The sequence below is a fragment of the Camellia sinensis genome, chromosome 14 (genome assembly GCF_055761805.1).
Source record: "Camellia sinensis isolate YWXY chromosome 14, ASM5576180v1, whole genome shotgun sequence".
In the NCBI taxonomy this organism is placed as follows: domain Eukaryota; kingdom Viridiplantae; phylum Streptophyta; class Magnoliopsida; order Ericales; family Theaceae; genus Camellia; species Camellia sinensis.
Genome location: NC_138974.1, coordinates 13,265,712 through 13,293,680, shown reverse-complemented (window position 1 = coordinate 13,293,680; position 27,969 = coordinate 13,265,712). Strand labels below are relative to the sequence as shown.

The following is a 27,969-nucleotide window of genomic DNA, read 5'->3' as shown; positions in this document are numbered from 1 at the left end:
ATGCTGCAAACCAGACCTAAACCCTAAATCATATATTTGTATAACCATGATGAATCTAGGTCATCTCCATCGTTCATTACATTTGAATCATAGGGTTTATCAGTAACTTTCTATAACAAAGTGTTACAGTTCTTCAATAACATTTGTGGGCTTATAATGTTCATCACATAACTCAATTACAATCCAGACAGCAAAGGAATGGAAGTTTAGTCAGCTAGATAGCAAACTTTTCAAGTACCATTCCACAATGTCTAATCCACAGAATTCCTTCACGACTGGCATCGTAGCTGGGACCTCCAACTGGAACGTTGAATTGGACCCATCTAACCCTTTCCAAGAACTAAGCTGTTTTCTAGCTTCTTTAATGGCTGCTCTTGTTGCACAGTGAACCGAAACCGCCAGAAGCAATGGCGGCTCACCAGAAGCTGCACAAAAATGTCTCAGTTCAATTTAATGACTGAACCAAAACAAAACTTGGTGCTGTTTGGAGCAGCTTATGGAGCTGCTTTGCTTAAGATTTTTTTTTTGGAGTCATGTGACAAACTATTTGGTGCAATTTCTGTTTATAGCTTATTAAGCGAAAGTTACTTAAATAAGCTCTTTTAGCTTTTGCTTTATGATGATTATGAGCTTTTAACTTACAATAAGTTGCACCAAATATACCCTTTATCATTCAGAACAGGGACAAATGGGAGTTTGCAGACACGTTTTTGTAACATATTATATGTATTTCATCAGTATTATTAAATATTGAGATGGGTGATAATCATTCACTATAGAAAGTTCATCAAAAATACCTATATGTGTGATAAAGACCAGCCTTATAATTACTTTTATCAATTTTTTTAATAATTTCACTTTTAGTTCATGCAATTTCTACTGGCATATTGTAGATGGTTGTCATATCCAGATCTGAATAATACAATTTAATTATCTTTGCTTGTTTATTTATGTTGGTGTGCATTACCAAAATTCAAAAGTTGTGTTGTTTCGGAAAGGATTCCAAAATGTTTCCATTTCAGCTAACATGAAATCATTTTCAGAATATAAACTTAACCAAGATTGCAAACCAGTGGAAACAAGTGAAAATAATTGCAAAAAAATGGAGATGCAAGTGGATCTATGTTCTAGTGCAAGTGAAAACTATGTCCTCACTTGCACCAAAACAAGAATCCCACTAGCACCTCCAGATTTTTTTTTGCAATTGCTTTCACTTGTTCCACTAATTCGCAATTCCCCCCCTAAAATAAATCCACTTATACAATTTAAGAAAAAATTACTTGCATTGTATTAAGAAGTTGAGAGGGCTAATGATGGCATAGCCCTTGATTGATTAGAAGTTCATCATCAGATTTGGAAGCCTAGGGTGAAGCCCATGGGCTCAAAGACCTTTTGGTTTCAAAGATGTGGTTGATAGATTATTATTATTGATATTTAGAATAGCATCAAGACGATGCAAAAGAATACAAAAAGGAGAACCCCTATAAGGGAAGGCCCAACCTCGTAACCAATTAAGTCATCCAAAGAGTACAGAAAGAGTTAAATTACATAATTATTAGTAAGATATATCTAATTGTGTTTCCAAATAATAACAGGAATAGTTTTCTCTTTCAATTAGGGTTCATAGTCTATAAATGCTAAGCTTTACAGTGTATTGATCAGTTTTGGTTATGTTGTTTGAGGAAAGGCCGTGGTGGTTGTGTGTTTCTCTTCCTCTCTTCTCCTATCTCGTCTACATCAGTTAATTACCAACACTGCTATTCACATATTCTTCATTTTTTAATTTACACAAAAAATGAAATCTCTGTCCATCTCGAAATAATCAGGTACACCCATCAAAGTTTTTCATTTTTGATTTTGATTTATTTTTAAATCTTCAACAGATATCACATTACTTCCATCTCCAAGGATTTAGCCAAACCCCATTTCAATAACAGAGTGATCTAAGTGCATCATCCACGAAGAAAGTTTTGATTTTTTTTTTTTTTTTCACAAAGAATTGAACGAACTTCAAAAACATACCTTTAGAAGAGAGAACACGGTTTTGGTGATGTCCGCTGTTTAGTAGCTCAACATTGAACTGTTTGGGTATGTTGTCAACAGTTGGGATCTTGTATGTCCATGTGCCGTCCGAAACAACCAATCCATCAGAGTTTGTGAGATATTCTTCAAACATAAAAAATCCAACTCCTTGTACAAAGGCTCCTTCAACCTGTTAGCAGCAAGTAAATAAAGATTAAACCTTCCATTTGGCTAACAAAGCAAATACAAACGCAATAAAAATAAATAAATAAATAAAAACTTGATAGTCATAATCATTGTTGTCAAATTGTGAATCAAATCATGAATTAGATTGAATCGTAAATTGTCGTTATATTCACTTTCTCTAACATAATATATAATTTTATATACATACATACACAAAAATATACATATGTTGTTTAACATGAATAAATATTAATACAACTAAATTGTATATATGTATATATATATATAAAATCATGTAGATCAATATCATCAGTTTTCTTTTTTGATTTTTTATAAAAAATTTGCGAAGACAATGTCAATTCATACATTATGCGAACAAAATTGAATTGTTTGAATCATAGTGAATCTTAATGAATCGTAATGAATTGTAATTGAATCTCAAGATTTACTCATTTAAGATTCAAATGCACAAATCAATCGTTTTGCTTGAAACTCATATCGAATCGTATGAATCAAATCATGAATTGTAAGATTCTAAAACACATCTTAATCATCCCTACAAGAAGAAGAGACCTAGAGGTCTCAAGAAGATGACGGTGTTTACGCTCGGCTCAATCATTTTGGGCAGGTGTTGTTAAAACCTATCACCTACTTCACCCACTTCACCTACTCCACTACACCTACTCCACCCACTTCACCTACTCCACTTCACCTACTCCACCTACTACCTATTCTTCTCTTCTATATATAGGAATCATTGTAAACATAACAATATATGAATCAATAATACATACAGTTTATTCTCTCTCTATCAATTTATTTTACATGGTATCAGAGCTAGGTTAAGAACCTAGTAATTTCGTTCCACCGGCGGGCGGCAATCTTGCCTTGGCCGTCCGCCGGACAAACCCAAATTTCCTTAATTTCTTCTTTCATGGCAGATTCTTCAACAACTCACCATGATGGATTCATTCACCAAACTTTAAAGCCTTCCCTAATTCTCTCTCTCTCTGCTAAAATCTTGCAAGCTTAGAATCAATGGCGTCACAAAATCACCAAGCGCAAGACCATCATGATGATGATCATAAACACGATCATCATCATCATCATCATCACCATCATCAAACCCACGACCACTCTCATGGGGATTCAACAGAAACAACATCATGGGTGGGCCCAGATGGTAAGGTGTACCACAGCCATGATGGACTGGCACCACACTCACATGAACCCATTTACTCACCTGGGTATTTCAGCAGAAGGGCACCGCCTCTTGTGACTAGGGATTTCAGGGAAAGAGCTTTCACTGTTGGTATTGGTGGACCTGTCGGTACTGGGAAAACTGCTTTAATGCTGGCTTTGTGTCAATTCTTGCGGGACAAGTACAGTCTTGAGGCAGTAACAAATGATATATTCACAAAAGAGGATGGTGAATTCTTGGTGAAGCATGGAGCACTTCCAGAGGAAAGGATACGAGCTGTGGAAACTGGGGGCTGCCCACACGCTGCCATTCGTGAAGACATCAGCATAAATCTTGGCCCCCTTGAGGAGCTCTCTAACTTGTATAAAGCGGATATACTTCTCTGTGAATCTGGGGGAGATAATTTGGCTGCCAACTTCAGCAGAGAACTGGCTGACTATATCATTGATATAATTGATGTATCTGGTGGTGATAAAATACCTCGAAAAGGAGGCCCGGGAATTACACAAGCTGACCTCCTTGTAATAAACAAGACTGACCTTGCACAAGCAGTTGGAGCTGAATGCTCTCCTTTTTATTCTCTTTATTCCCACTTCCTGCCCCTCTCCAATAAAATAATTCTCCACTACCTCCTCCATATATCAAACTACCTCCTCCATATATCAAACCCAGTTCCACCAGCACCAAACATGCTCATATGCATACCCAGCCCTCTCTCCACTTTCTCACATGGGCTTGTCCCTCTGTCTGCTCCACGTTTGATTTCAAAATCTATTATTTTTATTTATTTTCTCCAAACCACTTTTAATCTCTTTCAAATACCCACTTTTATTTTATTATATAATCAACATACTCATCATTCTTTTCCCCACTCAAATATATTATACTAGCCTTCATTGATTCCACTGGCTTCCAACACTTCATTTTATTTATTATTATTATTATTATTTTCACCAAAAAAAAAAAAAAAAAAAAAAACAACACAAAACAAAAACAAAACAAAACTATATTCATTCCAGTTGATTTTTCTGCCTTACCACACCTTCCATTCGAGTTTGCAAAACACACTTGTTTTATTCATATCAGGGATTCACCCCGCTCACCATTCTACATCAAAAAAAAAAAAAAAAAAAAAAAAAAAAAAAAACAAACAAACAAACAAACAAAACCACAACAAAACAACCACACCCACAGTGGGATTTTTTCTTCTCTACTCTGACGTCGGTCTTTTCTTCTTGCCTCCGTCCTGGGCGGTCCTTGACGGTGCTGCCTCCGTGTTTCCCACGCCGCCGAGCACGTTCACTCCCCCATACTCCTCCATTGCCGCATATGGCGGACCTCCAAATCGGAACATCACAGTGGCCTTCCGCTTCAGCTCCTTGTTTTCTGCCTTTAGCACACTTATCTCTGCTCGCGCATCCTTATACATGCGTTGGAGCAGAGCCAGTTGGGCGTTTAACTGCTGCACCTCATTTGTCCTACTTTGAAGCCGGTGCGACAAGTTTGTTACCGCAGTCATGGTTTCCACACATGACTTCAAAGTATACTGATTGGCTTCAATATCCGTTTGGACTGCCATTTTTTGCTTCACAGACCGCATCGGAAAGTTCAACGGAGCAAAACCAGAGGTGTTTGGTTGCGGTTCACTGGCCACCGCACCAGTTATTTCTCTTGTGGACTCGTTCAGGTCTGGAAAGAGCGTGAGCAGACCACGGGAAGAGGAGGCCATGTTCTGGGTCGCTGGACGGGAAGAAGAGGCCATGTTTTTGGGTTGCTGTGTGTTTCAGCGAAGCAGCGATTTCCGACTGGTACTTTCAGAGAAGGATTGGCAACAGAGTGTTACAGAGTATCTCTCTCAGAACACAAAGGGCAGACACGCGCATCGCGCACCACTTGCCGCCAGACGACAAAACGGGCGCGCAAGCCAATGTGGTGACGCGCCTCGCCATCATGTCCAGCACACCTTTTTATGACTTGGGCTCGCCTTTTGATGGCACGTCTTTTTATGGATTGGGCACGCTTTTTGATGGCACGCCTTTTGAAAGATTGGGCACACCTTTTGAGGGTGCGATTTTTTAAGGGTCCGACAAGACTCTGTAAACTGTCCCGACATTGATTCCGGTTAGCTCCTTCATGGGTCCGACAAGACTCTGTAAACTGTCTCGACATTGATTCCGGTTAGCTCCTTCATGGGTCCGACAAGACTCTGTAAACTGTCCCGACATTGATTCCGGTTAGCTCCTTCATGGGTCCGACAAGACTCTGTAAACTGTCCCAACATTGATTCCGGTTAGTTTCTACAAGGGTCCGACAAGACTCTGTAAACTGTCCCGACATTGATTCCGATTAGCTCCTTCATGGGTCCGACAAGACTCTGTAAATTGTCCCGACATTGATTCCGGTTAGTTTCTACAAGGGTCCAGCAAGACTCTGTAAACTGTCACAACAACTGTCACAACATTATCTGCTACAACGGTCCGACATGACCCCATAAACTGTCTTTTACATCAGTCTGACACCACCATACAGTGTCTTCACCAACGGTCTGACACCACCATACAGTGTCCTCTACAACGTTATGACACCACCATACAGTGTCCTCTACACCGTTATGACACCACCATACAGTGTCTTCACCAACGGTCTGACACGACCATACAGTGTCTCCTATCCTCTTTTATTTTATGTATTAATCTATTTTCTTGTTTTGTTACTCTCTCCAAACTCAAGTTGGTTAGTTCCTATCCCCCTTGAGTTTGCGGGGGGCTGTTAAAACCTATCACCTACTTCAACCACTTCACCTACTCCACTACACCTACTCCACCCACTTCACCTACTCCATTTCACCTACTCCACCTACTACCTATTCTTCTCTTCTATATATAGGAATCATTGTAAACATAACAATATATGAATCAATAATACATACAGTTTATTCTCTCTCTATCAATTTATTTTACAGGTGTATTTGTACAGAAAGTTTGGTGAATAGTATCCAAATTGGTCAAATACTCACAAAACTCATTTTTAAAATATTCCCCACCCAAGTCAGACCGTAACACTTTAATTGTAGACCCAAATTGAGTAGTAATCATAGACTGAAAAGTACGGTATATCTGATAGAAGTCAGACTTATGAGTCACAAGATAAACCCAAGTGTAACGGGTGCAATCATCAACAAATGACACATAGTATGCAGAACCCCCCTTGGTGAGAACAAGAGAAGGGCCCCAGCCATCGGTATGAACTAAAGAAAATGGTGTAGTAGATATAGAAGTACTGTTACGGAAAGGTAAGGCTGTCATTTTGGCAAGTTTACACCCCCGACACTCGGTAAGTTGACTAGGAGAAACTTTGCCCAATATACCTGACTGAGCTAGACCGTAAGCGGTCAGCAGACAAATGCCCTAATCTGGAATGCCACAAATAGAAAGGACTGGACAGAGAATCTAACTGAAAAGAAGAAAAGGTAGTCGGAGAGGTAGTCATAGGCAGATGCAAGCTCTCCACCACATAGAGGTCTCCAACTCTACGACCAGTCCCAATCTGCTGCTTGGACATCCGATCCTATACAGAACAAATAGAAGAAGAAAAGATAACATCAAAACCAGAGGCATCAAGTTGACTAATAGATAATAAACTGACAGATAACAGAGGAACATATAAAACAGATGGAATAGAGACTGCAGACATAGCAGATGGTAGGACAGACCCAACAGATATAACTGACATACCAGACCCATTAGCAGTATTAACAGTAATAGGAGAGGAATGAGAAGTACAATTCTGAAGTAAAGAGAGATGAGGAGTTATATGATGAGAGGCACCAGAGTAAAAAAGCCAGACAGACGAAGAGATACCTGAAGGAGACCCAAGCAAACCTGAATGAAGAGATGAAACAACGGAGGCAGATTGAGATGGCTGGGAGGTAGACAATGTATGTTGAAGCTGACTAATCTGAGCAGTCAAGGAAGCCAAGTCAAGATCAGGAGCCGGAGCAGATACAGTAGAATCGGCGGGAGGTCGAATGGTACTCAGAGAAGGAGCGTAGAACTTAATCAGCAATTGCTGAGAAGATGAGGCAAACACAGACAAAGCAGACAAACATCCCTTCTAATAAGACCTTAGATTATATAGCCCTAAATCCTAAACCAAAAGGGAGAATACAATTGTGCCTCTAATAGGACTCTAACACAACCATACTTCTAATAAGACTCTAAGTTGTACAACCACAATCATGCCTAATTTGAAAAATAATAGAAAATACACAATATATTCTCACACCCCCGCTCAAACTCAATGTGTTTTAGCAGAAAACACTAAGAGTTTGCTAAGAAGAAACTGAAACCGAACGATAGTGTGAGTCTTGGTGAAGAAGTCCGCAAGTTGTAAAACCGAAGGGATGAAAAGAAGCGAGATAGAAGCAGACTGCAGATGTTGGCGAACAAAGTGACAATCAATCTCAATATATTTTGTCCGCTCATGAAAGGCAGTATTGTGAGCAATCTGAACAGCACTGCGATTGTCACAATAGAGAGAGGTCGGAGAAGACTGAGAGACACCCAAATCAGACGAGAGACAACAAAGCCAAAAAATCTCAGCAGTGGCATGAGCCATAGCACGATACTCAATTTCGGCAGTAGAGCGAGCAACGATTGATTGTTTCTTGCTTTTCCAAGAGATTAAGGAATATCCAAGAAACATACAGAAACCAGACATAGACTTACGATCAGTAACATCACCAACCCAATCAGAGTCAGCATAGGCTACCAAGTCCAAAGAGAAAGTAGAGGACAATAATAAGCCCTGAAAGATAGTATCCCTGAGATAGTGAAGAACGCGAACCAAACCAGCCCAATGGGTAGAGCGGGGGTGAAGCTGATCGCGAGTTGCTGATGATGACTGAAGATGATCGCGACCCACGAACCAGAGAGACCCACGTACCCTAAGTCGCGACTGTGAAAAAGACCAGAGAACAGAGACGACTTCGAACAACAGGCGACAACTTCGAACAACAGGCGTGGATGCCGGCCAGACTTAGGGTTTCAAACATGGCTCTAATACCATGTAAGATTCCTGAAAGCTTTTTGTATCTCGTATATTCAACGTGTGAATGATTACAATCAGACCTTAGATTATACAGCCCGAAATCCTAAACCAAAAGGGAGAATACAATTATGCCTCTAATAGGACTCTAACACAACCATACTTCTAATAAGACTCTAAGTTGTACAACCACAATCATGCCTAATTTGGAAAATAATAGAAAATACACAATATATTCTCACACCCTACAATCAGTGATGAATTATATTGAGCATTTTTACTTGTAAAAACTTACCTCTTGCAAAAACTCAACTTTTTGCAATTAATAGAATATGATCTTGTACTAAATGAAATTACAGTGCATATGAGAAAACAACAAAGGACAAGTACTTTGGGATTGGAATTGAGTTTAAAATACTATGGCAGTCAGGCCAACCTGTCCCAAATCCACAGCAGGGTTCATACTCTGCCCGCAATCATAGATAATATCTGCTTGCAAAATACTAGTTTCTCCAGTCAAGAGGTTTACTTCCACCTGCAAAACCCAGTGCCATTTTTATTATTCAATTTGATATTACGATACGGCAGACCATTTTGTTACCAAAAAATGTTAATACCTAGCTATTTATAGTGTGGAACGTACTTCCTGAAATATGGTACATTTTTTTTCCATTTTTACTTTTTGAGGATAAAAAATCATACAACGAACTAAAATCTAGAGAGTGGATTTTTGGCAGAAGAAAAAATGTAAAAAAAAAATTGGGATGTAATACTCATAGAAATGTTTTTATTTTTATTTTTATATATGATTAATTTGAAAATAATAGACAATATTTTATTCGATGTCTAGGTATTATAGACAATTGCTCATAGGTATAGGAGTACTTTAAATTCTGATAGTTTGATATATACAAGCCTAGCCCTATCATATCACATTTTAGAGCACTTGATGTACCACATTTCCATTCCCGTTTCTCGTACCAGAACAATCTGCATTTCAGTTAACATAGGCCAGGACACACAATTCCTAGAATGATTGCAGTATCACTCTCAACAGTATGCAATAGCGAAATACTTAGCATTCGAGGAGCACTGCTCAGTGTGTAGTTCAATAAATGGGAAAGCATAAAAGAACACAAATTTTAAAAAAAATTCAAGATAAGATACAAATGAGTAACAGACGAACTTGAACTTACCTCGCTCACTGCAACACCATAATTCAGATATTGCATAGAAGTGAAGTCAGGCACATAGAAAGAACTTGTTGATAAGTTCACAGCTTGCAAATGTGCCTGCATTTAGAACATCACAAAAAAGTGAGACAGCATCATAGCAAAAACCTCAAACTATTCTATTGTCGCATTTTGTAAAACATGATTATCAACCAGCATATAAAATCTAGTCCAAAAAATTGAGCAAACATTTTGTTGACAATTTATCATTGGAAATCTCATTATCTCAAATATACAAAACCAACTTGATAATATGGAAGTAAACCAACCTGCTACAGGAGTAAGCTAATATTATACCCCAAGACAAAAAAAAAGAGGCTAAAGTGCCCCTCCCCCTCAGTTGTGAGTTCTACCAATGAAATCAAGTGACGCACTCAATTCCCTCCTCCAAACTCCAAAAAAAATCATTGAGAAAGCCTCCATGATTTGCTCTCCACGTACCCCTTCTCTCTCTTCCTCACACACAAACATACAAATGCCCTCCAACCACCAAAAAGCTCCTACTTGACTTACCATCCAGAGGACCCCGTCATCTTTGAAATCCTTGCCGACTGCTTGGCTCTCTGCAGTCTTTCTTTCTTTGAAATCCTTTCCAAGTCAAGTCAAGCAGTGGTGTTGGTGACAATACACAAGGAGAGGTACCAGAGAGACTGATATATCTCTTTTATACTCTACTAGATATTGCATATTTAGTGGGAGTTGTCAGTCAGTTTATGCATGATTCTTGTTATGCACACTATGGTGTTGTTTGTCGTATTTTGAGGTACCTTAAGTCAACTCCAAGGAAAGGAATCTTGCTTTTCAACCATGTTCACTTGAGATTGAGGCATTTATTGATTTGATTAAAACTGGGCTGATCCAGTTAATGATAGACGATCTACTTCTTGATACAGTAAATTTATAAAAGGGAATCTAGTTGCTTGGTGAAGCAAGAAATAGACAGTGATGGCTAGATCCAGTGCAAATGCATAATATAATGCTATTGCAGATGAAATTTGTGACGTTACATGGCTTCGTGTTTGACTAGGAGATTAGAGGTATGTGATGATGGACATATGAAATTATATTGTGACAAGATGGTTGACATCAATATTGCCCACAATCCGTTCAGCGTAGAACCAAACATATTGAGATCAACAAGAATTTCATCAAGGAAAAATTGAATAAAGGATTATTTTGTATGACCTTTGTGACATTTGGAAGATTAGTTGACCGATATAATCACTAAAGGGTTCAGTAGTAAGGTTTTTCACCACATTGTTTGTCCTTTGGTCATAAGAAATACCTATGCACCAACTTGAAGGGGAGTGATAGAATATGTCCTTCTTGTTAGTCATTTCAATATATTTGCCTAAAAGGTTATTTTATACTTTGAGTCAAGGTAGTATAAACACAAGTGAACAAAGGAGAGAACCTTAATCTTTCATTCCCTCCTTCATTAGCCATCACATTCACATTCTCTCAATACTCTCTTCTTCCATATTTTGAATACTTGGAATTCTAATTTCTTGCACCTATACACTGCAAGATGCCGTCACCCATAGAATACGCAAACTCAATTTGGATGGACGCACACGAACCAACAACATTAAAACTGAGAAAGTTCTCACAATAGTTTCTGACATTTGCCAAAGCTTTCATTTGAAGAGCATGATTAGGTTAGTGTGAACAATTATTATACACAATATAAAAATGCAAGAGTGTCTTAGAGTGAGAATCACTCTCAGACAGGCAACATACATCAGCCCCGCAATATGACTTCTAGTCTTCTAACTCTAATACATTAAAGAAATGAAATTTTTTTAAAAAAACATTCAAAAGTGAAGATAAATATACCTGGAGAATCAGAGCCTCCCATTTTATAGAACCTGTTTGCTCCTCCAACTTTTCTTTAAGGGGGATTAGTCTTTCAACCAAGATATTGCAGCAAAGTCTAACTGCTTCACAGCTTGATTCGGATGTCGTGCTTCCAGCAGTGAAACCCCCTTGTATCAAGCTCAGGGTATCTGACTGTATGACCCGAACTTTCTTTAAGAGTTCTTCAGTTCCATCACATTGTATCATACTGAGAGCAAATGCGGTCATCTGTTTTACCTTTGTCCACAGCCCCTGGCCCAACTCAATCCCTCCAACTTCTACAACAATAGACCCATCCCGAAGAATACTTACTTTCCCCGGGGTAGGTCTCACAATCACTTCATGTATAATAGGAACTCGAGAAATGCCTCTTTTCCGCCATTTATTACACATATTGAAGTGTTGTATCATTTCAATCCTTTGGTGAAGGCATGAAGACCTAGCCAATTTATCCCAGATAGAAGGCAAAGTATACTCCACAGATTCACCTGCACTACCCTCGTAGAATATATTCAGGCTGTCGAATGTGTGGAGATTTTTGTTTCTCACAGAATCCACTTCCATTGAAAGCACAGACGCTACATGTTCTATTACAGATTCGGCAATAAAAGATGCCTGCACCTCCCCAGGGGCCCGCATTGCAGATTTAGTAGAATGGTTTGTCTTGCACACCTTAAAATCAAAAGATAAAGCACCCCAATCATACTTTTTTAGTGCACCCAACATGTTCAGTGGCAAGATTGGGCTTATATCTACAGACAATCCACCATTGATTAATATATCAAGATGTAGAGCAGTGATCTTCCCACTGGATTTGAACCCAACACTGTATGTTATTTTCATGGGGTGCCTTCCTCCTGACATTACCATATCAGTCTTGCGATTAAGATATATCCGGACAGGGCACTGTAATTTGTGTGCTGCAAGTGCACATGCTGTAGCAACCTAAAGTATACATGTAAGTACTTGCACCAAGTGGTTCATACATGTAAGGGCAGAAACAAAGCATTATTCCACAGTAACTGGAGGAAGCAGATCTAAAATCCAAAGAGAGAGAGAGAGAGAGAGAGGATAAAAACTTTTTAAACAAACATATATATGGGGAAAAACCCCTTCAGGCTAAAAAATGTCATAACCAAATAGTACAGTAACATTAACAATATTATTAAGAGCTAATTACACTTTATCCCTGATGTTTAGTTCGAAAACACGTAACCCTTGGGGCTTAGAAATCTACACTGACCCACCCTGTGGTTTGGAGTGAAGGACAAAACTAATCCAGCTACAATAACGGTGTGTTAACCATAGAAACAGTGTCACCTTTGGTGATCGCAGGCAATCCTATTCCAATGGTGCCCTGTTTAAAGATGGGACTACAAGAATTGGTGTTATTGTGAGAAATCACATAGGTGACGTTATTGCATCATGCTTGGAAAGAATTTATAAAGTTTGAGATGTAGATCATATTCAAGCTTTAAGTGCACTCAAAGCTACTATGTTCACCAAGGAGATTGGTTTGAACTATATTCTATTGGAAGGGAATTCACTAGCAGTGGTGCAAGCTGTTAAGGCGCAGTCGGAAGACCTTTCCAATATAGGTGCATTCATCCGCTCCATTAGATTAATTCTGAGGAGTTTTACCAGTGATACTTGTACACATTCGTCGACAAGGAAATCAATTAGCTCATGTGATAGAAAGAATGGCTCTTCAGGATGAATCTTGTATCTACTAATACTGTTTCTTAATTGTTATTTTCTCTTTGTCCATCAAAAGAAAATGTAATGGTAATTTCCAATTTACCTTTCCCACTTTCCAATAAGCAAAATGAGGAAAAGAACAAACACCAAAAAGGAAGGTAAAAAAAGGAATCAAACTTACTTCAAGTTTTTTCTTTTCTTTTCTTTTCTTTTCTTTTTGGTTAAGATATTTTCTAAGACGAAACAAATACTAGACTGTATGATGTGCAAACCCAAAAGAATATTTCCAACAAAAATATACAAGGAAAAAAAGAGAGGAGAAGAATGAATCAAGAGTCTCCTTTTACTTTTCCTCATTGAATAGTGAATAGAACAAATGCATCATCCTAAAAAGTTAGTTTGCTGAAATTAAAGAAAATCCAATAGTTTACCATGAGGTTTTCAAAAAAGTCAGTCCGGAAACTTACACCATGAAATCCTCATAAAGGAACAAATTTTCATTTTTTAATTTTTCTTAAAGTTAATTTCTAATAGTCATTCAATTGGATACTTACAGGCATAGCTCTTATGGCCTTGCCACCGAAACCTCCTCCAACTCTTCTTGTAATCACACGGACATTATGTTCAGGAATACCAAGACAGCTTGCAATTGAAGCATGTGCAAACTCAGGGCACTGACTAGAACTGTAAACCAGCATGCAGTTGTCTTCATCTGGGATAGCAAGGGCGGTCTGTGTTTCCATATAGAAATAGTATTGAGACCCAAGTTTGATCTGCATACCAAAAATAAGAAAGGAATTTGATTTAAGCATACCAAAGAAGCACAGATACGGACATGTGACTTGACACAGTTGGACCTGCCAATACTGAAATTTTCAAAAAATGTAGAACACGACATGTACAAGCAAAATATATAATTTTATATATTTCTTATATGTTATATTTAAGGATAAACAATAACTATATGTCATATACATGAATATTTTATTCAAATATAATAACTTTTAATGTTTGAAGGAGGAGAATATGTCTAAATTTACATTGCTTTTCTTTTATCATTAGATTCTAAATCATTTTATTCAAATTTTTAGTGTGTTTCATGTGTGTTTAAGCGATAGACATGCGTTCTCCAAGCTTTCAAAGCATATACGAGTCTAGAAATTTTTTTAAATAGTAGGACATATTTGGACGTGTATTTGACAGTCGTTGGGAAGTGTCTGATGAGTGATATGCCACCTTCTTAGAAGTGTTTGTGCTTCTTAGAAGCAAACATTATGAGAGTTTGTACCCCACAAAGTTCTTAATCATTATAACAATGTCAAATTTGAAATGATCATTTTTAAAATATATCCCATAGAAATGGGGAAAAAATCAAAAATAAATAAATAACAGGAAAAAAGAAGAAATAAAATTATCACAAGTACCTTGGCAGAGAGAATCTTGTGATCAGCTTCAGCCATTCCTTTAGAGAAGTCACCAACCGGTGCCGGATTTAGGAAAGGAGGGACTACAAAAAAACTTGATCTCTCAACAGCCTCTTCAAGGGTTAAAATAGGGGGTTCCAAATTTTCAGTGTCATAATCAACCAAGGCAGTATCTGCAGCCATATCTGCAACCTTCTGAGTATTTGCAACCTAAAAACAACGTTCAACTTACTACATATAAGACAATAACCAGAAGAAAAAAATGGAATACCTTTTCTTGTATATATCCATTATATATAGACCAATGATAGAATATAGACCAATTAGATTATCAAATAGAAACAATTGAAACACGGAATTACCACAAATGCAAGGGCCTGGCCAGTACACCTAGTAAGATCATCAGCAAATAAAGGTTCAGGACCAAACATGGCCTGAGCACCTATATTGCTCCCACCATTAGGGATATCTCTGTAAGAAATAACTCCAGCTATGCCATCTTGTTGTGACTCAGATTTAATTTTGACACTCTTTACCCGTGCCAAAGGCTTTGTGCTATAAATGAATGCACCATGAAGGCAGTTTGTTGGCGAAGGAATATCATCCACATAGACAGCTTCACCTGCAAATTTGGCCAATCAAATTACAAGTAAGATGAAAAGTTGTATTGCTTGAGGGTTGAAGAGACAACATTCTGTGAAAAATAAATAAAGGCGAAAACAATAGAAATAATATCCAATTAAATAAAACCCCTTGCAAGTTTTATATTCTAGACACGGGGAAAAAAAAAACAAAAACAAAAACAAAAAACAAAAATACACTAGAGGAAGGGAGGAAAGCGTAGAAAACAAAAATAAGAAGAATTTTTTTTTTTTTTTTTGAAGTTGTTAATCTAAAAACACATTTCAATTCAGCTGATCAGAGCTAGAAGTTAACATCATTAAAAATCTTTTGGACTCTGTAACACCTGGCCTTATATCAAACAAGATACATCTCTCCAACTGCAAGCATTCATTGAAATGAATAAATGAGCGTGGCAGTATGAAGTAAGCCATGCATGTCAAAACAAAAATAAAGGGCAGTACAAACCAGAAGCTTGGATAGCAGCACCAGATTTTGTAATTGGTTCACCCACCGGATAGTACTTTTGGTTTGATTCCACCACCTGTTTTGCAGACAACGACAATGCTTGGTTTTCATTAAATCCATCTACCAGGCCATTAGTTAATTCACCACAAACATCAATGAAGGGACGAAGGAACTCAAAGAGAAAACCAACAGCCAAGCTTGACCTGTAAGCAGCTCTTGAAGTACCGATTTCGGGCACAATTGTGGCTTCAAGTAATTTAATAGCTTCAAAAAGAACATCAATGTTTAACAGTTTTCCAGCTAAGCATTCCTCGACCTTTCTTGCCCTTATTGCATGTTTAGTACCGTAAGCACCAAAAGCCAATTGAATATTGTCTATAATAACTCCATTAGAAGTTTTACATGAAGTAACTTCAGCCAAGAAAGCAGCATTTAAATAAGCCAAAGCATTCCCTAGGGATCGAGGTGCAGCACGATAGGTTTCAAACAGTAACTTCGTGTCAGTTTTTGTGGAACCATTTCTAGCTGTTTCCCAACATGGAATCTGTATACTTAAAAGCACACTTCTAGGATCTAAAGGAGGTCTTCCCAAGAACTCCTCCAATGTAAGCTTTTCATGTTTGAGATCTGTCATTATATTCACCGCTGAATCCACAGCAAGAAGTATCGTAGCAATATCTGAAGGAAAATAATTCCGTTGTGCCATTACCAAATTTCCCCCTATACTACCCGAGTTTCGGATGAACCCTGAAGCAATCTTCTCCATATGGTTGGCAATTTTTTGGAACACTAACTCACCTTGTGAATGAAACTCACCATTGTTTACTTCCTTCAAAGTTAAGATAGCTTTAGAGATCGTCACAGTTGCTCCAATTATGATCCCCATCTGATCCCTTCTAATCATTGAGAGATCAGGAATGTGCCTCAGATCAATGTATTTGTCGTAGTGATCTACTTCCTTGTAATAACCAGTCCCTGTGTTAGCAACAACTAATTTAACCCGTGTATCATTTTCAGCCAGCAGCATGCTCATAAGCTCCTTAACATTAACTGGCTGATACCAAGAATTACTTTTGGAACTCAAAAGCATAGAAGATCTAATTTCGTTTTTCAAGAACTCAGGAAATGTACAAATCTGATCACTTGGGTTGTAAAATGGTAATTTACTTGCCTTCACTTCATTACTCTCTCCTTTCTTCCAAAAAGAATTGATTCCCAAATCTTCCATGTCAACATCAGCGGCAAAGCTTTTGCAGGCATCAACAATGGGCCGATACCCAGTACATCGACAGAGATTTCCCGCAATAGCCTTTTCAGCTTCTGAAACTGTCAGCTTGGAGAATCCTGGAGGGGGCTCTGCCCGTGGTGCTTTTTCAGCGTTGATAAGAGCCGAGAAGAGCGAAATGCACATTCCAGGTGTACAAAATCCACATTGAGAAGCATGAAAACCAGCAAACCTTTGGTGGATTGGGTGAAACCCATCTTTACTATTTCCAAGGCCTTCAGTTGTAGTAATTGAACACTTGTCTACACTGCAAAGAAGGGTAAGACATGAACTTACTGTAAAATTTTCAACTTCTTCATCCACGGGATTATACTTCGACAGTAGAACAACACAAGCACCACAACCACCTGTGACCATAAAAATTTGAAAAAACTATTATCAGATAAATGAAGATATGAGACTTTTAAACAAAAATTCAAACCTGTTAACCCTTGTCAATACCAAGGAACACTTAGAGAGATTGTTATAAACCCAAGACAATTGACAGAAAGTAGCATAACCAGAAGACTTAATGTGACCTGATTCTTGGTTGCCAAGAGAAGTGAAATTAAGGAAAAAGAAAGTAAAACTAAGGGAAAATTACACAAGTGATCCCTATACTTTACAACATGTGTCAATTTAATTCCCATAGTTCCAATTGCGACAAATTTTGCTTGCAATTTTTCACATTGTATCAATTTAGTCTAATTAATAACTGCTTGTCAAAATTTTGGACCAACAATGGTTACATGCGTACTTTGTGACCATTGAACAATCCCCATGAACACTCTCCCCCAAATCCGTCTCTCTATCCACTCATTCGTGTACTTTAGTCCTCACTTTTCTCTCTTCTCCCCCCATCAACTCCTTTATTGCCTGTACCACCACCCCTAAATTTTCCACCATGTCTAAACCTCGAGTGATGACGTTTTGAATTGCACATTGCGGGCTGAGTTGCACAAGTTCAACAACATTGTAGAAGTAGTGATAAATCAATGGATGGATTTGATCACCATTTTCAGTGACTCAACAATTGCGTAGGAAGAAAAAACAACATGACTTCCATTCTTCTCATGGCCATTTGTCTTATTTGGCTTTGTTATTGAAGCTAGAGTCGGTATTTTTGTTCTAGTGTTGTGCTTTGTTGATAACAAGAGTCATCATTGATTGATTCATCACCATTGCTGCCCACAAGCACTCATACCACCTCCTTTTTTCTTTCCCTAACTTCATCCTCTTGGCCGATTGAAAACCAGTACTAGATAACAATTTTAAGGGAAGCAGCCATGGAGGTCATGAATGAATCTGGCATTTTGTTTGGGGATTGCAGATTTACAGAAAATAGATCTCCACATTTTGCTGCTGAACTGTACTAAATCCAAATCCAAATTCTCAACATATATACATGAATCAATATTTTAATAGAGTATGAGACAGAGAGAGCTCAAAGAAGAGCTTTGTGAAGGTGTGCTGATGATGGCTACATGATCGAAATCAAAATAACAGAACACTACTAGATAGTCAAACTTTCAGGATAAGAAAATCCCTTAACCCATCAACCAACCAACCAACCAACCAACTAATCAATGCAAAAGAAACCCAAATTGCCATCCATCAATTCCCACCAATACATACACATGACATAGAAAAAACTAATATATATATATATATATATATAGAGAGAGAGAGAGAGAGAGAGAGAGACCTTCACCACAACTGAGCTTGACACTCTTGAACCGAGTTTGGGATCGCAAGAATTGGAGCAAAGTAGTAGAAGGATCGACTGTGGAGAGCTCAAACCTCTCTCCATTAACAGCAAAGAGAAGATTCTCTCTTCTTCTTATCGCTGTTTCTCTCTCCTCCATCACCAACCAAGGCACAGCCAAGCTCTCTCTGTCTCTCTCTCTCTCTCTCCAACAACAAAATACCCAAAATTGAAGAACAAGGGTGCAAAATCGTAGGCATATGCTGACATCCACAGTGATGTCAGTTTACAAAGAGTTTCACATTTTTGCTGGGGTCAAATCTCTGTCTATATCGTTTGATGAATTTCTAGTGGTGGCGTGGAGTAGAGAATCGATAATTGTGAAGTAAAATGATAAAAAAAACACTCCTCCTGTAATGGCTTTTGTCATTTTCTCAACTGTTGCAGAAAAATGAATAATTTGTAGGGGTCAGTGAGAGTGTCTGATGCTCTGCTTTGCTTTGTGGTTTCCTTATGGTAAGCTGCACCCTTGTTTTAAATTCAGCCCTCCTTTGCATCAATTAATTTAGCCTGTTTTTTTTAGTTATTTTAAACCTCGGTTGGAGATAGATAATTTTAATAGTTTTTTAATTTTTTATAAAAAAAAAATATGTAAAAAAATAAAGAGAATGATATAATAATTTATAAAGATATTTTGACTTTTTTTTATTAAAATGTATAAGTGGCTAACGAGACTTATAAAAAAATTGTGTTTTAGATAAGTTTTAATTATTTTTTATTGATTTAATAATTATGAGATAAAAAGTAAAATCATTATAATTTAAATGTGATATTTTATTTCTTTAATTAAATTAGTTAATTTTATTTTTATTAACTAATTTAGTAAAAAATTTGATGTCACATGGCCAGTGGAAAAAAAAAAAACCGAACCACGTGGCATAGTTTGAAAGGAGGGTGGCCGTTGTGCGCGCTCAATTGGACTCCTTTATTTTTTACAAAATTGATAGAGACCACTAATTTTGGAACTCTAAAAAGATCGATATGACACTCAATAAAAAAAGAAAAAAAATAAAACACCAAGACTAAAACATCAAATCATTCATGGTGGGGCCTACTGCTACATCATTAGTGGTAGCACTAATTAGTGCTCCCACTCATTTTCTATTTTTTATGGTATATAGCGAGCGGCTATATTTTACAAAAATTAAGTTGATTGGATGTTAATATTTTTTATTAAACAATATTTATATTTAATTTTATATTGAAAATCATCTTTATTGTTTATTGTTTGGGTGAAGTATCAATAAATTTTAAAATATAATTTTATAAACTATTTCGTCATCTCTTCTTTTTTTTTTTTTTTTGAATCTAAAGATCTCATTAAAATAGAAATTACATAAAAGGATAATCACTTACATGTTTGGATTTAATTTTTTAAGAATAAAGGTGAGTTTCTCAAAATATAAAATTACATATTTAGGCAATCTGCACTATAGAAATTTTGAATTTTTTTCTCATTCTAAAACAAATCTCACATTATGAACAAAAACGTAACATTCTAATAATATAACACTTTAATTTAACAAACTAAAAAACTCCATGGTATATTTTTCCTAAACGTAATAATGTAACACTTAAAAAAAAAAAATCCTTAGTATACTTTTTCCAAACAGAACACTCTAATCAATGTAATTCCAAACATAACACTCCAATATAACACACACAAAAATACTAAAAACCTCCTTAGTGTACTTTGTCAAAACGCAACACTCAGAGTTTGAAATTATACATTTGTCCAAAACCTACTAAAGAATATTTGTACATATTTTGAAATGGTTTGAAGAATCTCACATCTTTTTTTTTAGTGTTACATTGGAATGTTATATTTAGAAAAAATACACTAAGAATTTTTTTGTGTGTTATATTAAAGTGTTACACTAAGGAATTTTATATGTGTTACATTAGAGTGTTACACTAAGAAATTTTTTTGAAGTATTATATTAGAGTGTTACGTTTGAAAAAAGTACACTAATAAATTTTTTTTTGTGTTATATTAGAGTGTTATACTAAGAAATTTTTTTGTGTTACATTAGAATGTTACATTAAGGAGTTTTTATGGAGCATTATATTAGAGTGTTAAGTTTGGGAAAAAAATACACTAAGAAATTTTTTTTTTTTTTTTTGATATTACATTAGGGTATTACACTAATTTTTTTTTTAGAGTGTTACATTAGAATATTACAGTATAAAATTATACATGTGGCTAAAACTTACAAAATAGTTTTTATACTCCTTTGAAAATATTTGAAGAATCCCACGTCATTTTGAAATGTTTGAAGAATCTTATATTTCAAGTCATTTTTTTACTTATTTTGAAATGTTTTCCAAATAGAAAAGATTTTCATATAAAATTTAATCTAAATTTGATTCTCATAAATTGTGTATTTTATCTTTCTAGTACAAAAGGAAAAAAAAAAAGAAAAAGAAAAAGAAGGAAACACAATAGAAATAAGGGTATTACCATAAATCTAATTTTTAACTAATATATTAAATCTGTCTTTCCAAAATCAATGGGATTAATTGGTCTATAAGAAAATCCTTAAGACTAAATGGATCACCATTCCTCAAGATGAGATTTATAGGTAAATTTTCTTTATTGTTTTACATATAAATGTAATTTGATGAAAGTTATACTGATATTTGATTAATTTGGATAAATTACAAATATACTCCTTAAGGTTTGATTAAAATACGAATCGCCCCCTATAATTCTGGAAATTACATTTCACTCCCTGAGATTTCTAATTTCATAACAAATTGCTTATTTTATTAATAAATCATCAAATCAAGTAACAGTTTTTAATGATGTTGGAAATATATTTCAATTAATAATTTAAGTAATAGGAAAACAATAATGAATTTCATTTTTTTAGTTAATTGTGTTAAATAAAAAACTATGACAATGTAGTATTTGTAATTTTTAAAATCACAATGAGCAATCAGTACTTTAAGCAAATTTTAGAGGGTGTATTTGTAATTTATCTTTTAATTTTTTATAAATATAATCTACTTGATATATTTTATAAAGTGAGGGGTTTTGAATAATCAAATTGAGACTACCTATTTTGGGAAATAGGTTAAAAGTCCACTTTTTGACTATTTTTTAATTTTTTTAAAAAAATGTAAAAAAAAAAATAAAGAAATGATATAATTCAAAAAAGTTAAAAATTTAAAAAAAAAAAAAATTGACTTCTAACCTAATTGACAAAATAGGTTTAATAAGTGATTGCTAGCACAGTTACCACCCATCATCTACATTCAAATAAATATTAACTATTCAAATACATTTTGCTTTTTTTTTTTTTTATTATTATTATTATTGCAAATGTGTTTTTTTGGCTTGATTTGCTGCTTATCTAGTTTGTATTTTGAACAGATGAACTGGATGTTGAAGTGGTTATCTTTTATATGACACTATCACTTTACTCAAAAAAAAAAAAAAAAAAAAAAACTATACAATACATCTATGTTCTCTTGTGTGTTCTTAGCATAGGAGAAATTGGGTTACTATTGTGCACCTATGCACAATAATTACGGTTGTGCATTTGATAGTATCCACTTTGAGTTCAACATTAATTTTTTAGAATTTATGGAGTCGAGTTATATATTTTTATAAAAAATTAAGTTAATTAGATACTGATAACCTTTTGAACATAACACAATTCTATCTAACAAAAATAAATGGTAAGTGTGATCTTGAGTGCTAACCTAAATACAAATATGATCTTATCAAAAAGTTATCAATATTCAATTGATTTATTTTTTGCGTAAGTATATTATTCAACAGATTCTTAAAAATGAACGGTTCAAACCATCAAAATAGAACTTGTACAAGTGCACAATTGTGAATTTCCCAAAGTTAGGGATGTAAATTTTTTAGAATATGTGATAACACAATTCGATTCCTATACCAAATTATTGGATTAGAGTATCTTCAAGGAAAATATTAAAAATACTTGTTAAAATTTATTATATGATAAAAATAATAATAATGAGACTCAATTTTATGTATTAAGAATTTATTAATTTAGTAAGTACATAGATGTTGCAATGGAGTTGTTAAAAATGTGTTGAAGTCAATATTAAAAAATAATTAGAACTATGTGGAGAGAATACACCAAGAGACAAGGGAGAAGAGAGTGTGTGATAAACATATGACAAATTTGATCAAGTTGTTAACTTCTACATTTATTGATTTATTTTTATAGAGTTAACTTATCCTTTTCTTTTTGGATTTCATATTAATTTGTCCATAAACAATGCATTACTTATGCTGTGTTTGGTTGAAGGATTTGAGGAGGGATTTGGAAAGGGAAATGGAAAAGGTAAGTGAAATGTGAAAAAAATATACTTACATTTCACATAGTTTCACACACCTTTTCCCTTTCCCTTTCCAAATCCCTTCCCAAATCCCTCAACCAAACATAACATTAATGTCTTATGCTAATTCATTATTTATATTTGTTGAAGATGTTCTTAGAGTTGATTATTTTTTTATATAAATACAAATATAATATAATTTGATAACACGAGCATTAAGGGTCTTATGAATTTTTTAAATTGCTTATATAACTCTATGTAGCTGTTGAAAAAAAAATACATGAAATAAGATTTTAATATTAATATAATTTTTTAAAATTAAAGATAATGTAGTTTTTGTCTATAATTTAAAAGTGAAACTAATAAAAAAATTATAATGATTAGTTTTTGTGAATAAAGAAAATGGAATTGTGTCAAAATCAAATATTTTTATAAATTTATTAGTTTCTTTAAATTTAACTTGTGAAAAAAAATTCATATACTTTCTATCTTTAACTATGATTTAAAAAACTTGACATATCACATTCACATGACATGAATCGAATATAAACAAATAAACCTTTTGCATAGTTTTCATTATTTTTAAAATTTTGGGATCAACACATATAATAGCTATGAAATCTTTTAACTTTGTCTATGAATTGGGCAATTTGTTTATCAAGGGTTTGGGTTCTCTCAATTTAGCCATTTAACTTGATATAACAGTTTGGGTTTAGTGGGTCCATTTCGAGCAGATTTCGATAATTCAAACTGTTTACTTTTTTAAAAATTGTTGAATAGAATATTTATATAAAAATTCAAGATAATTAAATATCGATAACTATATATATATATATGCATAAATCACATTTGTATTACAAAATATGAATGATTATTCTTGAAAGTATCTTTATCATCTATTTTTTAAAGACAAATACAATTCAAATATATATAAATATTGATATTCGATCATTTTTATTTTTTGTATTAGCATACTATTCAACAATCTCTAAAAAGTAAACGATTATGATGACCTAGTCCCAAAATAGACTCTCTAAACTCAACTTAAGATAATTCAAACCCTTTATGTATATATATATATATATAACAATTATATTTAGTAAAATAATAATATCTAATAATTCTACTGTGCCACAAAATTCAAGATAATGGTGAAAGCTTAACTTAATGAGCGAAAATATAATTTACAATTCAGATAACTTAAATAATAAATTATAAGATTTGGCTTGTCTCCAATTAAAAGTTAAATTGAACTAGACAAAATTGTGATCTTTAACCGGTAAGAGTCATTAAATGGAGTATTCTTACCTACTAAGAGTTTATCAAAATATGGTCCAATTGAATTTTTTCAAAGACTCTTACTGTTTAATGATTTCTAAACGTCAAAATCTTCTGTTTAATGATACTTACTAGTTAAAGACCTCAACTATTTGATCTAATTAAAATTTCAACTGGAGACAAACCATTTCCTAAATCATAAAACCAAAATACCCCAATCCCATCCCTCACACTAATATATTAGTTAACTTATACCTTAAAACCAAACACTGATCTTTTTCTCCGCTTCTTATTTCAAAATAAAAAAAAAAATAAAAAAAAAATTTAAAAAGTGCTTGGTTGAATAGTTTAAGCTATTCAAAATTTAAAATAATCTTTGCATATCAAATTAGACTTTAATGATTATTAATTTGGACAATTATATCCTTGCATTAGTATAAATTTAAAACTATAGAAATTTAATAGATGTAATTGATAGTTTATAGATTGGGAAAAAAAAAAAAAACAATAATTTAGAAGGGATAAAAGTAAAATTAACCCAACAGAACTATTAAATCTTTATTAACTTTGGAAGCTCCACTGAGCTTATTTAATAGTTGACATTTAGGGATGAAATAAAAAAAAAAATAGAAGTAATTTTGAGAGGGATAAAAACGATTTTGCGATATGCCTAAAAGTCAGTTTTTTGTAAAAAAATATTTGAAATCCCTGAAAAAGTTCTAACAATTTGATATGTTAACAATCAGGGCTGGTTCTGATTTTTTCAAAACTCAAAGCAGGATTTTCATATGGGCATATATATATGAAAAAAAAAGAAGGAAGAGTACCTAAGCTTGTAATATACACGATTTATAAACCAGGTTTTTTCATACATAATAAAAAAAAAATTGTGAAGAAAAGATTATGTATCCAATTTTGTTTGTAATTCACTGTGCTCACAAAAAATGTTACTATAGGAATTTTGATCTCACAATCTAATTGGATCTTTTTGCCGAGATCTTGAAAACTAATCTGTAGAGTACATGCGACCGGTGACTCATCCACTAGGGGACATTCCGAAGATCTCAAACAATTCCACTAATATCTTGGCTCAAGTAAACAAATAACTCTCAAGTAAAAGCGTATCTTAAATTCACGGGAATGCCTACCTTTTGTAATCATTGGTGCTCTTGTCTTCTTTAAGTCTTACTTCAAAAGACTCTATACCTTAGAAGAATAGCACTTATATTGGACTCCTCCTACTTGGATTAGGATTAACTCTATTAAGAGTTCTAATCTATCTAAACAGAGAGTCTGTCATCCTATAAGACTCTAGTTCCTCATTCAAAAATCTCAGAATCAGATGTGGTTTGACCGCACCTCAGCCAATCACCCAGTTGGCACCTTGGCTAAACCACCTAGATCATGTGAACAACTCAAAATTATATCTTCACACTTACTTTTATATATGTTTACTAAAATTTTACTTAAAATATATAACAAAGTTTATAATAAAATTAAGTACAAAAAAAAAAAAAAAATGTACAAAGTATAACATGTAAGATTACTAATCAAGCTTGCATATTCAAATTTTTTGTGACATAGTTGTCTGAATGTCAAATTTAATCAATTTCAACTTAAAAAACTTTAACCTTGTTTGGTTTAACTCTCAAAACACAATTTTTTAAAAAAAATTCCAAAATTTTTGTTTGGTAAAAATTTTCAAAATTGCTTTTTCTCTCCTACACATCAATCAATCATTTTTTCTCTCTCTTCTTTCATTTTCAATTACTTTTTCTTTCACACGCATCTACTCAACTATAACAAAATATTAAATCATCCCAAACTTTCATACTCTAAACTATTTCTAAAATATACAACCAAACAAACCAAAAAAATTTCTAAACTCTTTCTCCTAGATTTTTTTTTAAAATTTATCTCCTAAAACCAAACCAAACACTCATTTTTCATAATCAATGGTAACAACTATAATCAATAATATTTTATACACCATTCATATATTTGAAAAGCAATCATCCATCAAACAATTCACCGCATCAATCAAACTTTTAACAAGTATACTCAATAATATATTATACACAATTCATACATTTGAAAAATAATCATTCATCAAAAAATTCACCACATTAATAAAGTTTTTTGATTTTTTTTCCTATGAGCAATTATAATAGTTGACATTTTTTGAACCAATTCACCACATCAATCAAACTTTTCTTCAAAGTTAACACTATTATCTATTTCAGATTCATATCCCTTATCATATTATTGTGTGTGGATTTAAATTTTATATTGTGAGTCTCATTTGAACTAATGTGTATAAAATAAATAGGACTCATTAAATCAATACACCAAGAGGAAGGGAGAAGAAAGAGTGTGATACACATATATTTACGCTTCGTTTGATATTGGATACGGTAGTCAATTTTTTTGTGTTAGGACTTTTTTAACCTAACTTTTTTAGTCTCGTTTGGTTTTTATTTTTGAGCTTTTTCTATTTTTGTGAGAGAAAAAATATAATGATTATGATTTGAATGTGATATTTTATCTTATTAACTTATATAACATATTTTATCTTTTTATGCTTTTGTAACCTCAAAATGTTTACCGAACGAAGACTTAGTTAACTTGTCCTTGTTTTTTTTTTTTTTTTTAACTTGTCCATAAACAATGCACTACTTAATATCTTAAACTAACTCATTATTTATATTTATTGAAAATGTTCTTACAGTTGATTACTTTTAGGAAAAGTCTACAATGTGCACTTTATAAAAAGGCATATAATATGCACTTATTGTGTAGTCCATATCGTGCCACATCATAAAAAGTGACCTGCTAAACTGGTCATGTAACAGGTTACAGAAAGAATCATAACTTTTTTTCAAATATCATAACAATACTACAACAAATCATAACAATGTCATAATATTGACCTAAGTGTCATAACAAAGACACTATAAATCATAACAATATAATAACAACTCATAACAAATATAGTTATTTGTAATTAATTATCATAACATTTGAATCGTAACATTTTTTATTATGGCAAATCATAACTTTTGGCGGTACAAATCATAACTTTTAGTGATGAATCATAACCATAACATATTGAGTATAACATTTTTTCCCATAATCATAACGACATTAACAAACTATCATAACTTTTATCAATGAATCATAACATAGCATGTTGATTGTAATTTTGTCCCGAAAATCATAACAACATTAACAAAACATCGTAACTTTTAGAATTTCAAACACAATTGATTGTGTAATCAATTGGTATAGCATATTGGAGTGAATGGAAAATCATAATTAATTGCGAAATCGATTGGATTGAAAGACCACAATTGATTATACAATCGATTAGTGGCCAGAGTTTTGAACTTTCACAATTGATTGTACAATCCATTAGAATATAAGGGAGATTCAAATCTGACAATTGATTGTAGGGATCCTTGATATAATAAACCTAATTGATTCAATAATCAATTAGTTTTCATAAGCCACACTAAACCAATTAATTCCCAGCTTATTCACAGTTCCCAATGAATTAGTAAAAGCCTAATCATTAATATCAATTTAGT

The 27,969-nt window shown here is 34.0% G+C and overlaps 1 protein-coding gene and 1 pseudogene across 2 annotated transcripts; one reads left to right on the top strand and one right to left on the bottom strand.

Moving 5' to 3' along the window:
* Positions 1-17: 17 nt before the first annotated feature.
* LOC114271166 (indole-3-acetaldehyde oxidase) lies at positions 18-19,275 on the bottom strand. Its single transcript, XM_028212776.2, has 10 exons — positions 18,725-19,275; positions 15,756-17,387; positions 15,029-15,288; positions 14,667-14,876; positions 13,797-14,015; positions 11,524-12,489; positions 9,652-9,747; positions 8,892-8,990; positions 2,023-2,212; positions 18-425 (listed from the first exon to the last, which is right to left on the bottom strand). The coding sequence occupies exons 1-10, from the start codon at positions 18,882-18,884 to the stop codon at positions 211-213; spliced, it is 4,047 nt and encodes a 1,348-aa protein (XP_028068577.2). The 5' UTR covers positions 18,885-19,275; the 3' UTR covers positions 18-210.
* On the top strand, positions 3,189-6,397 carry LOC145807851 (urease accessory protein G pseudogene; annotated as a pseudogene). Its single transcript, XR_014351275.1, has 2 exons — positions 3,189-4,165; positions 6,372-6,397. The product of XR_014351275.1 is annotated as an urease accessory protein G pseudogene (transcript).
* Positions 19,276-27,969: the final 8,694 nt, after the last annotated feature.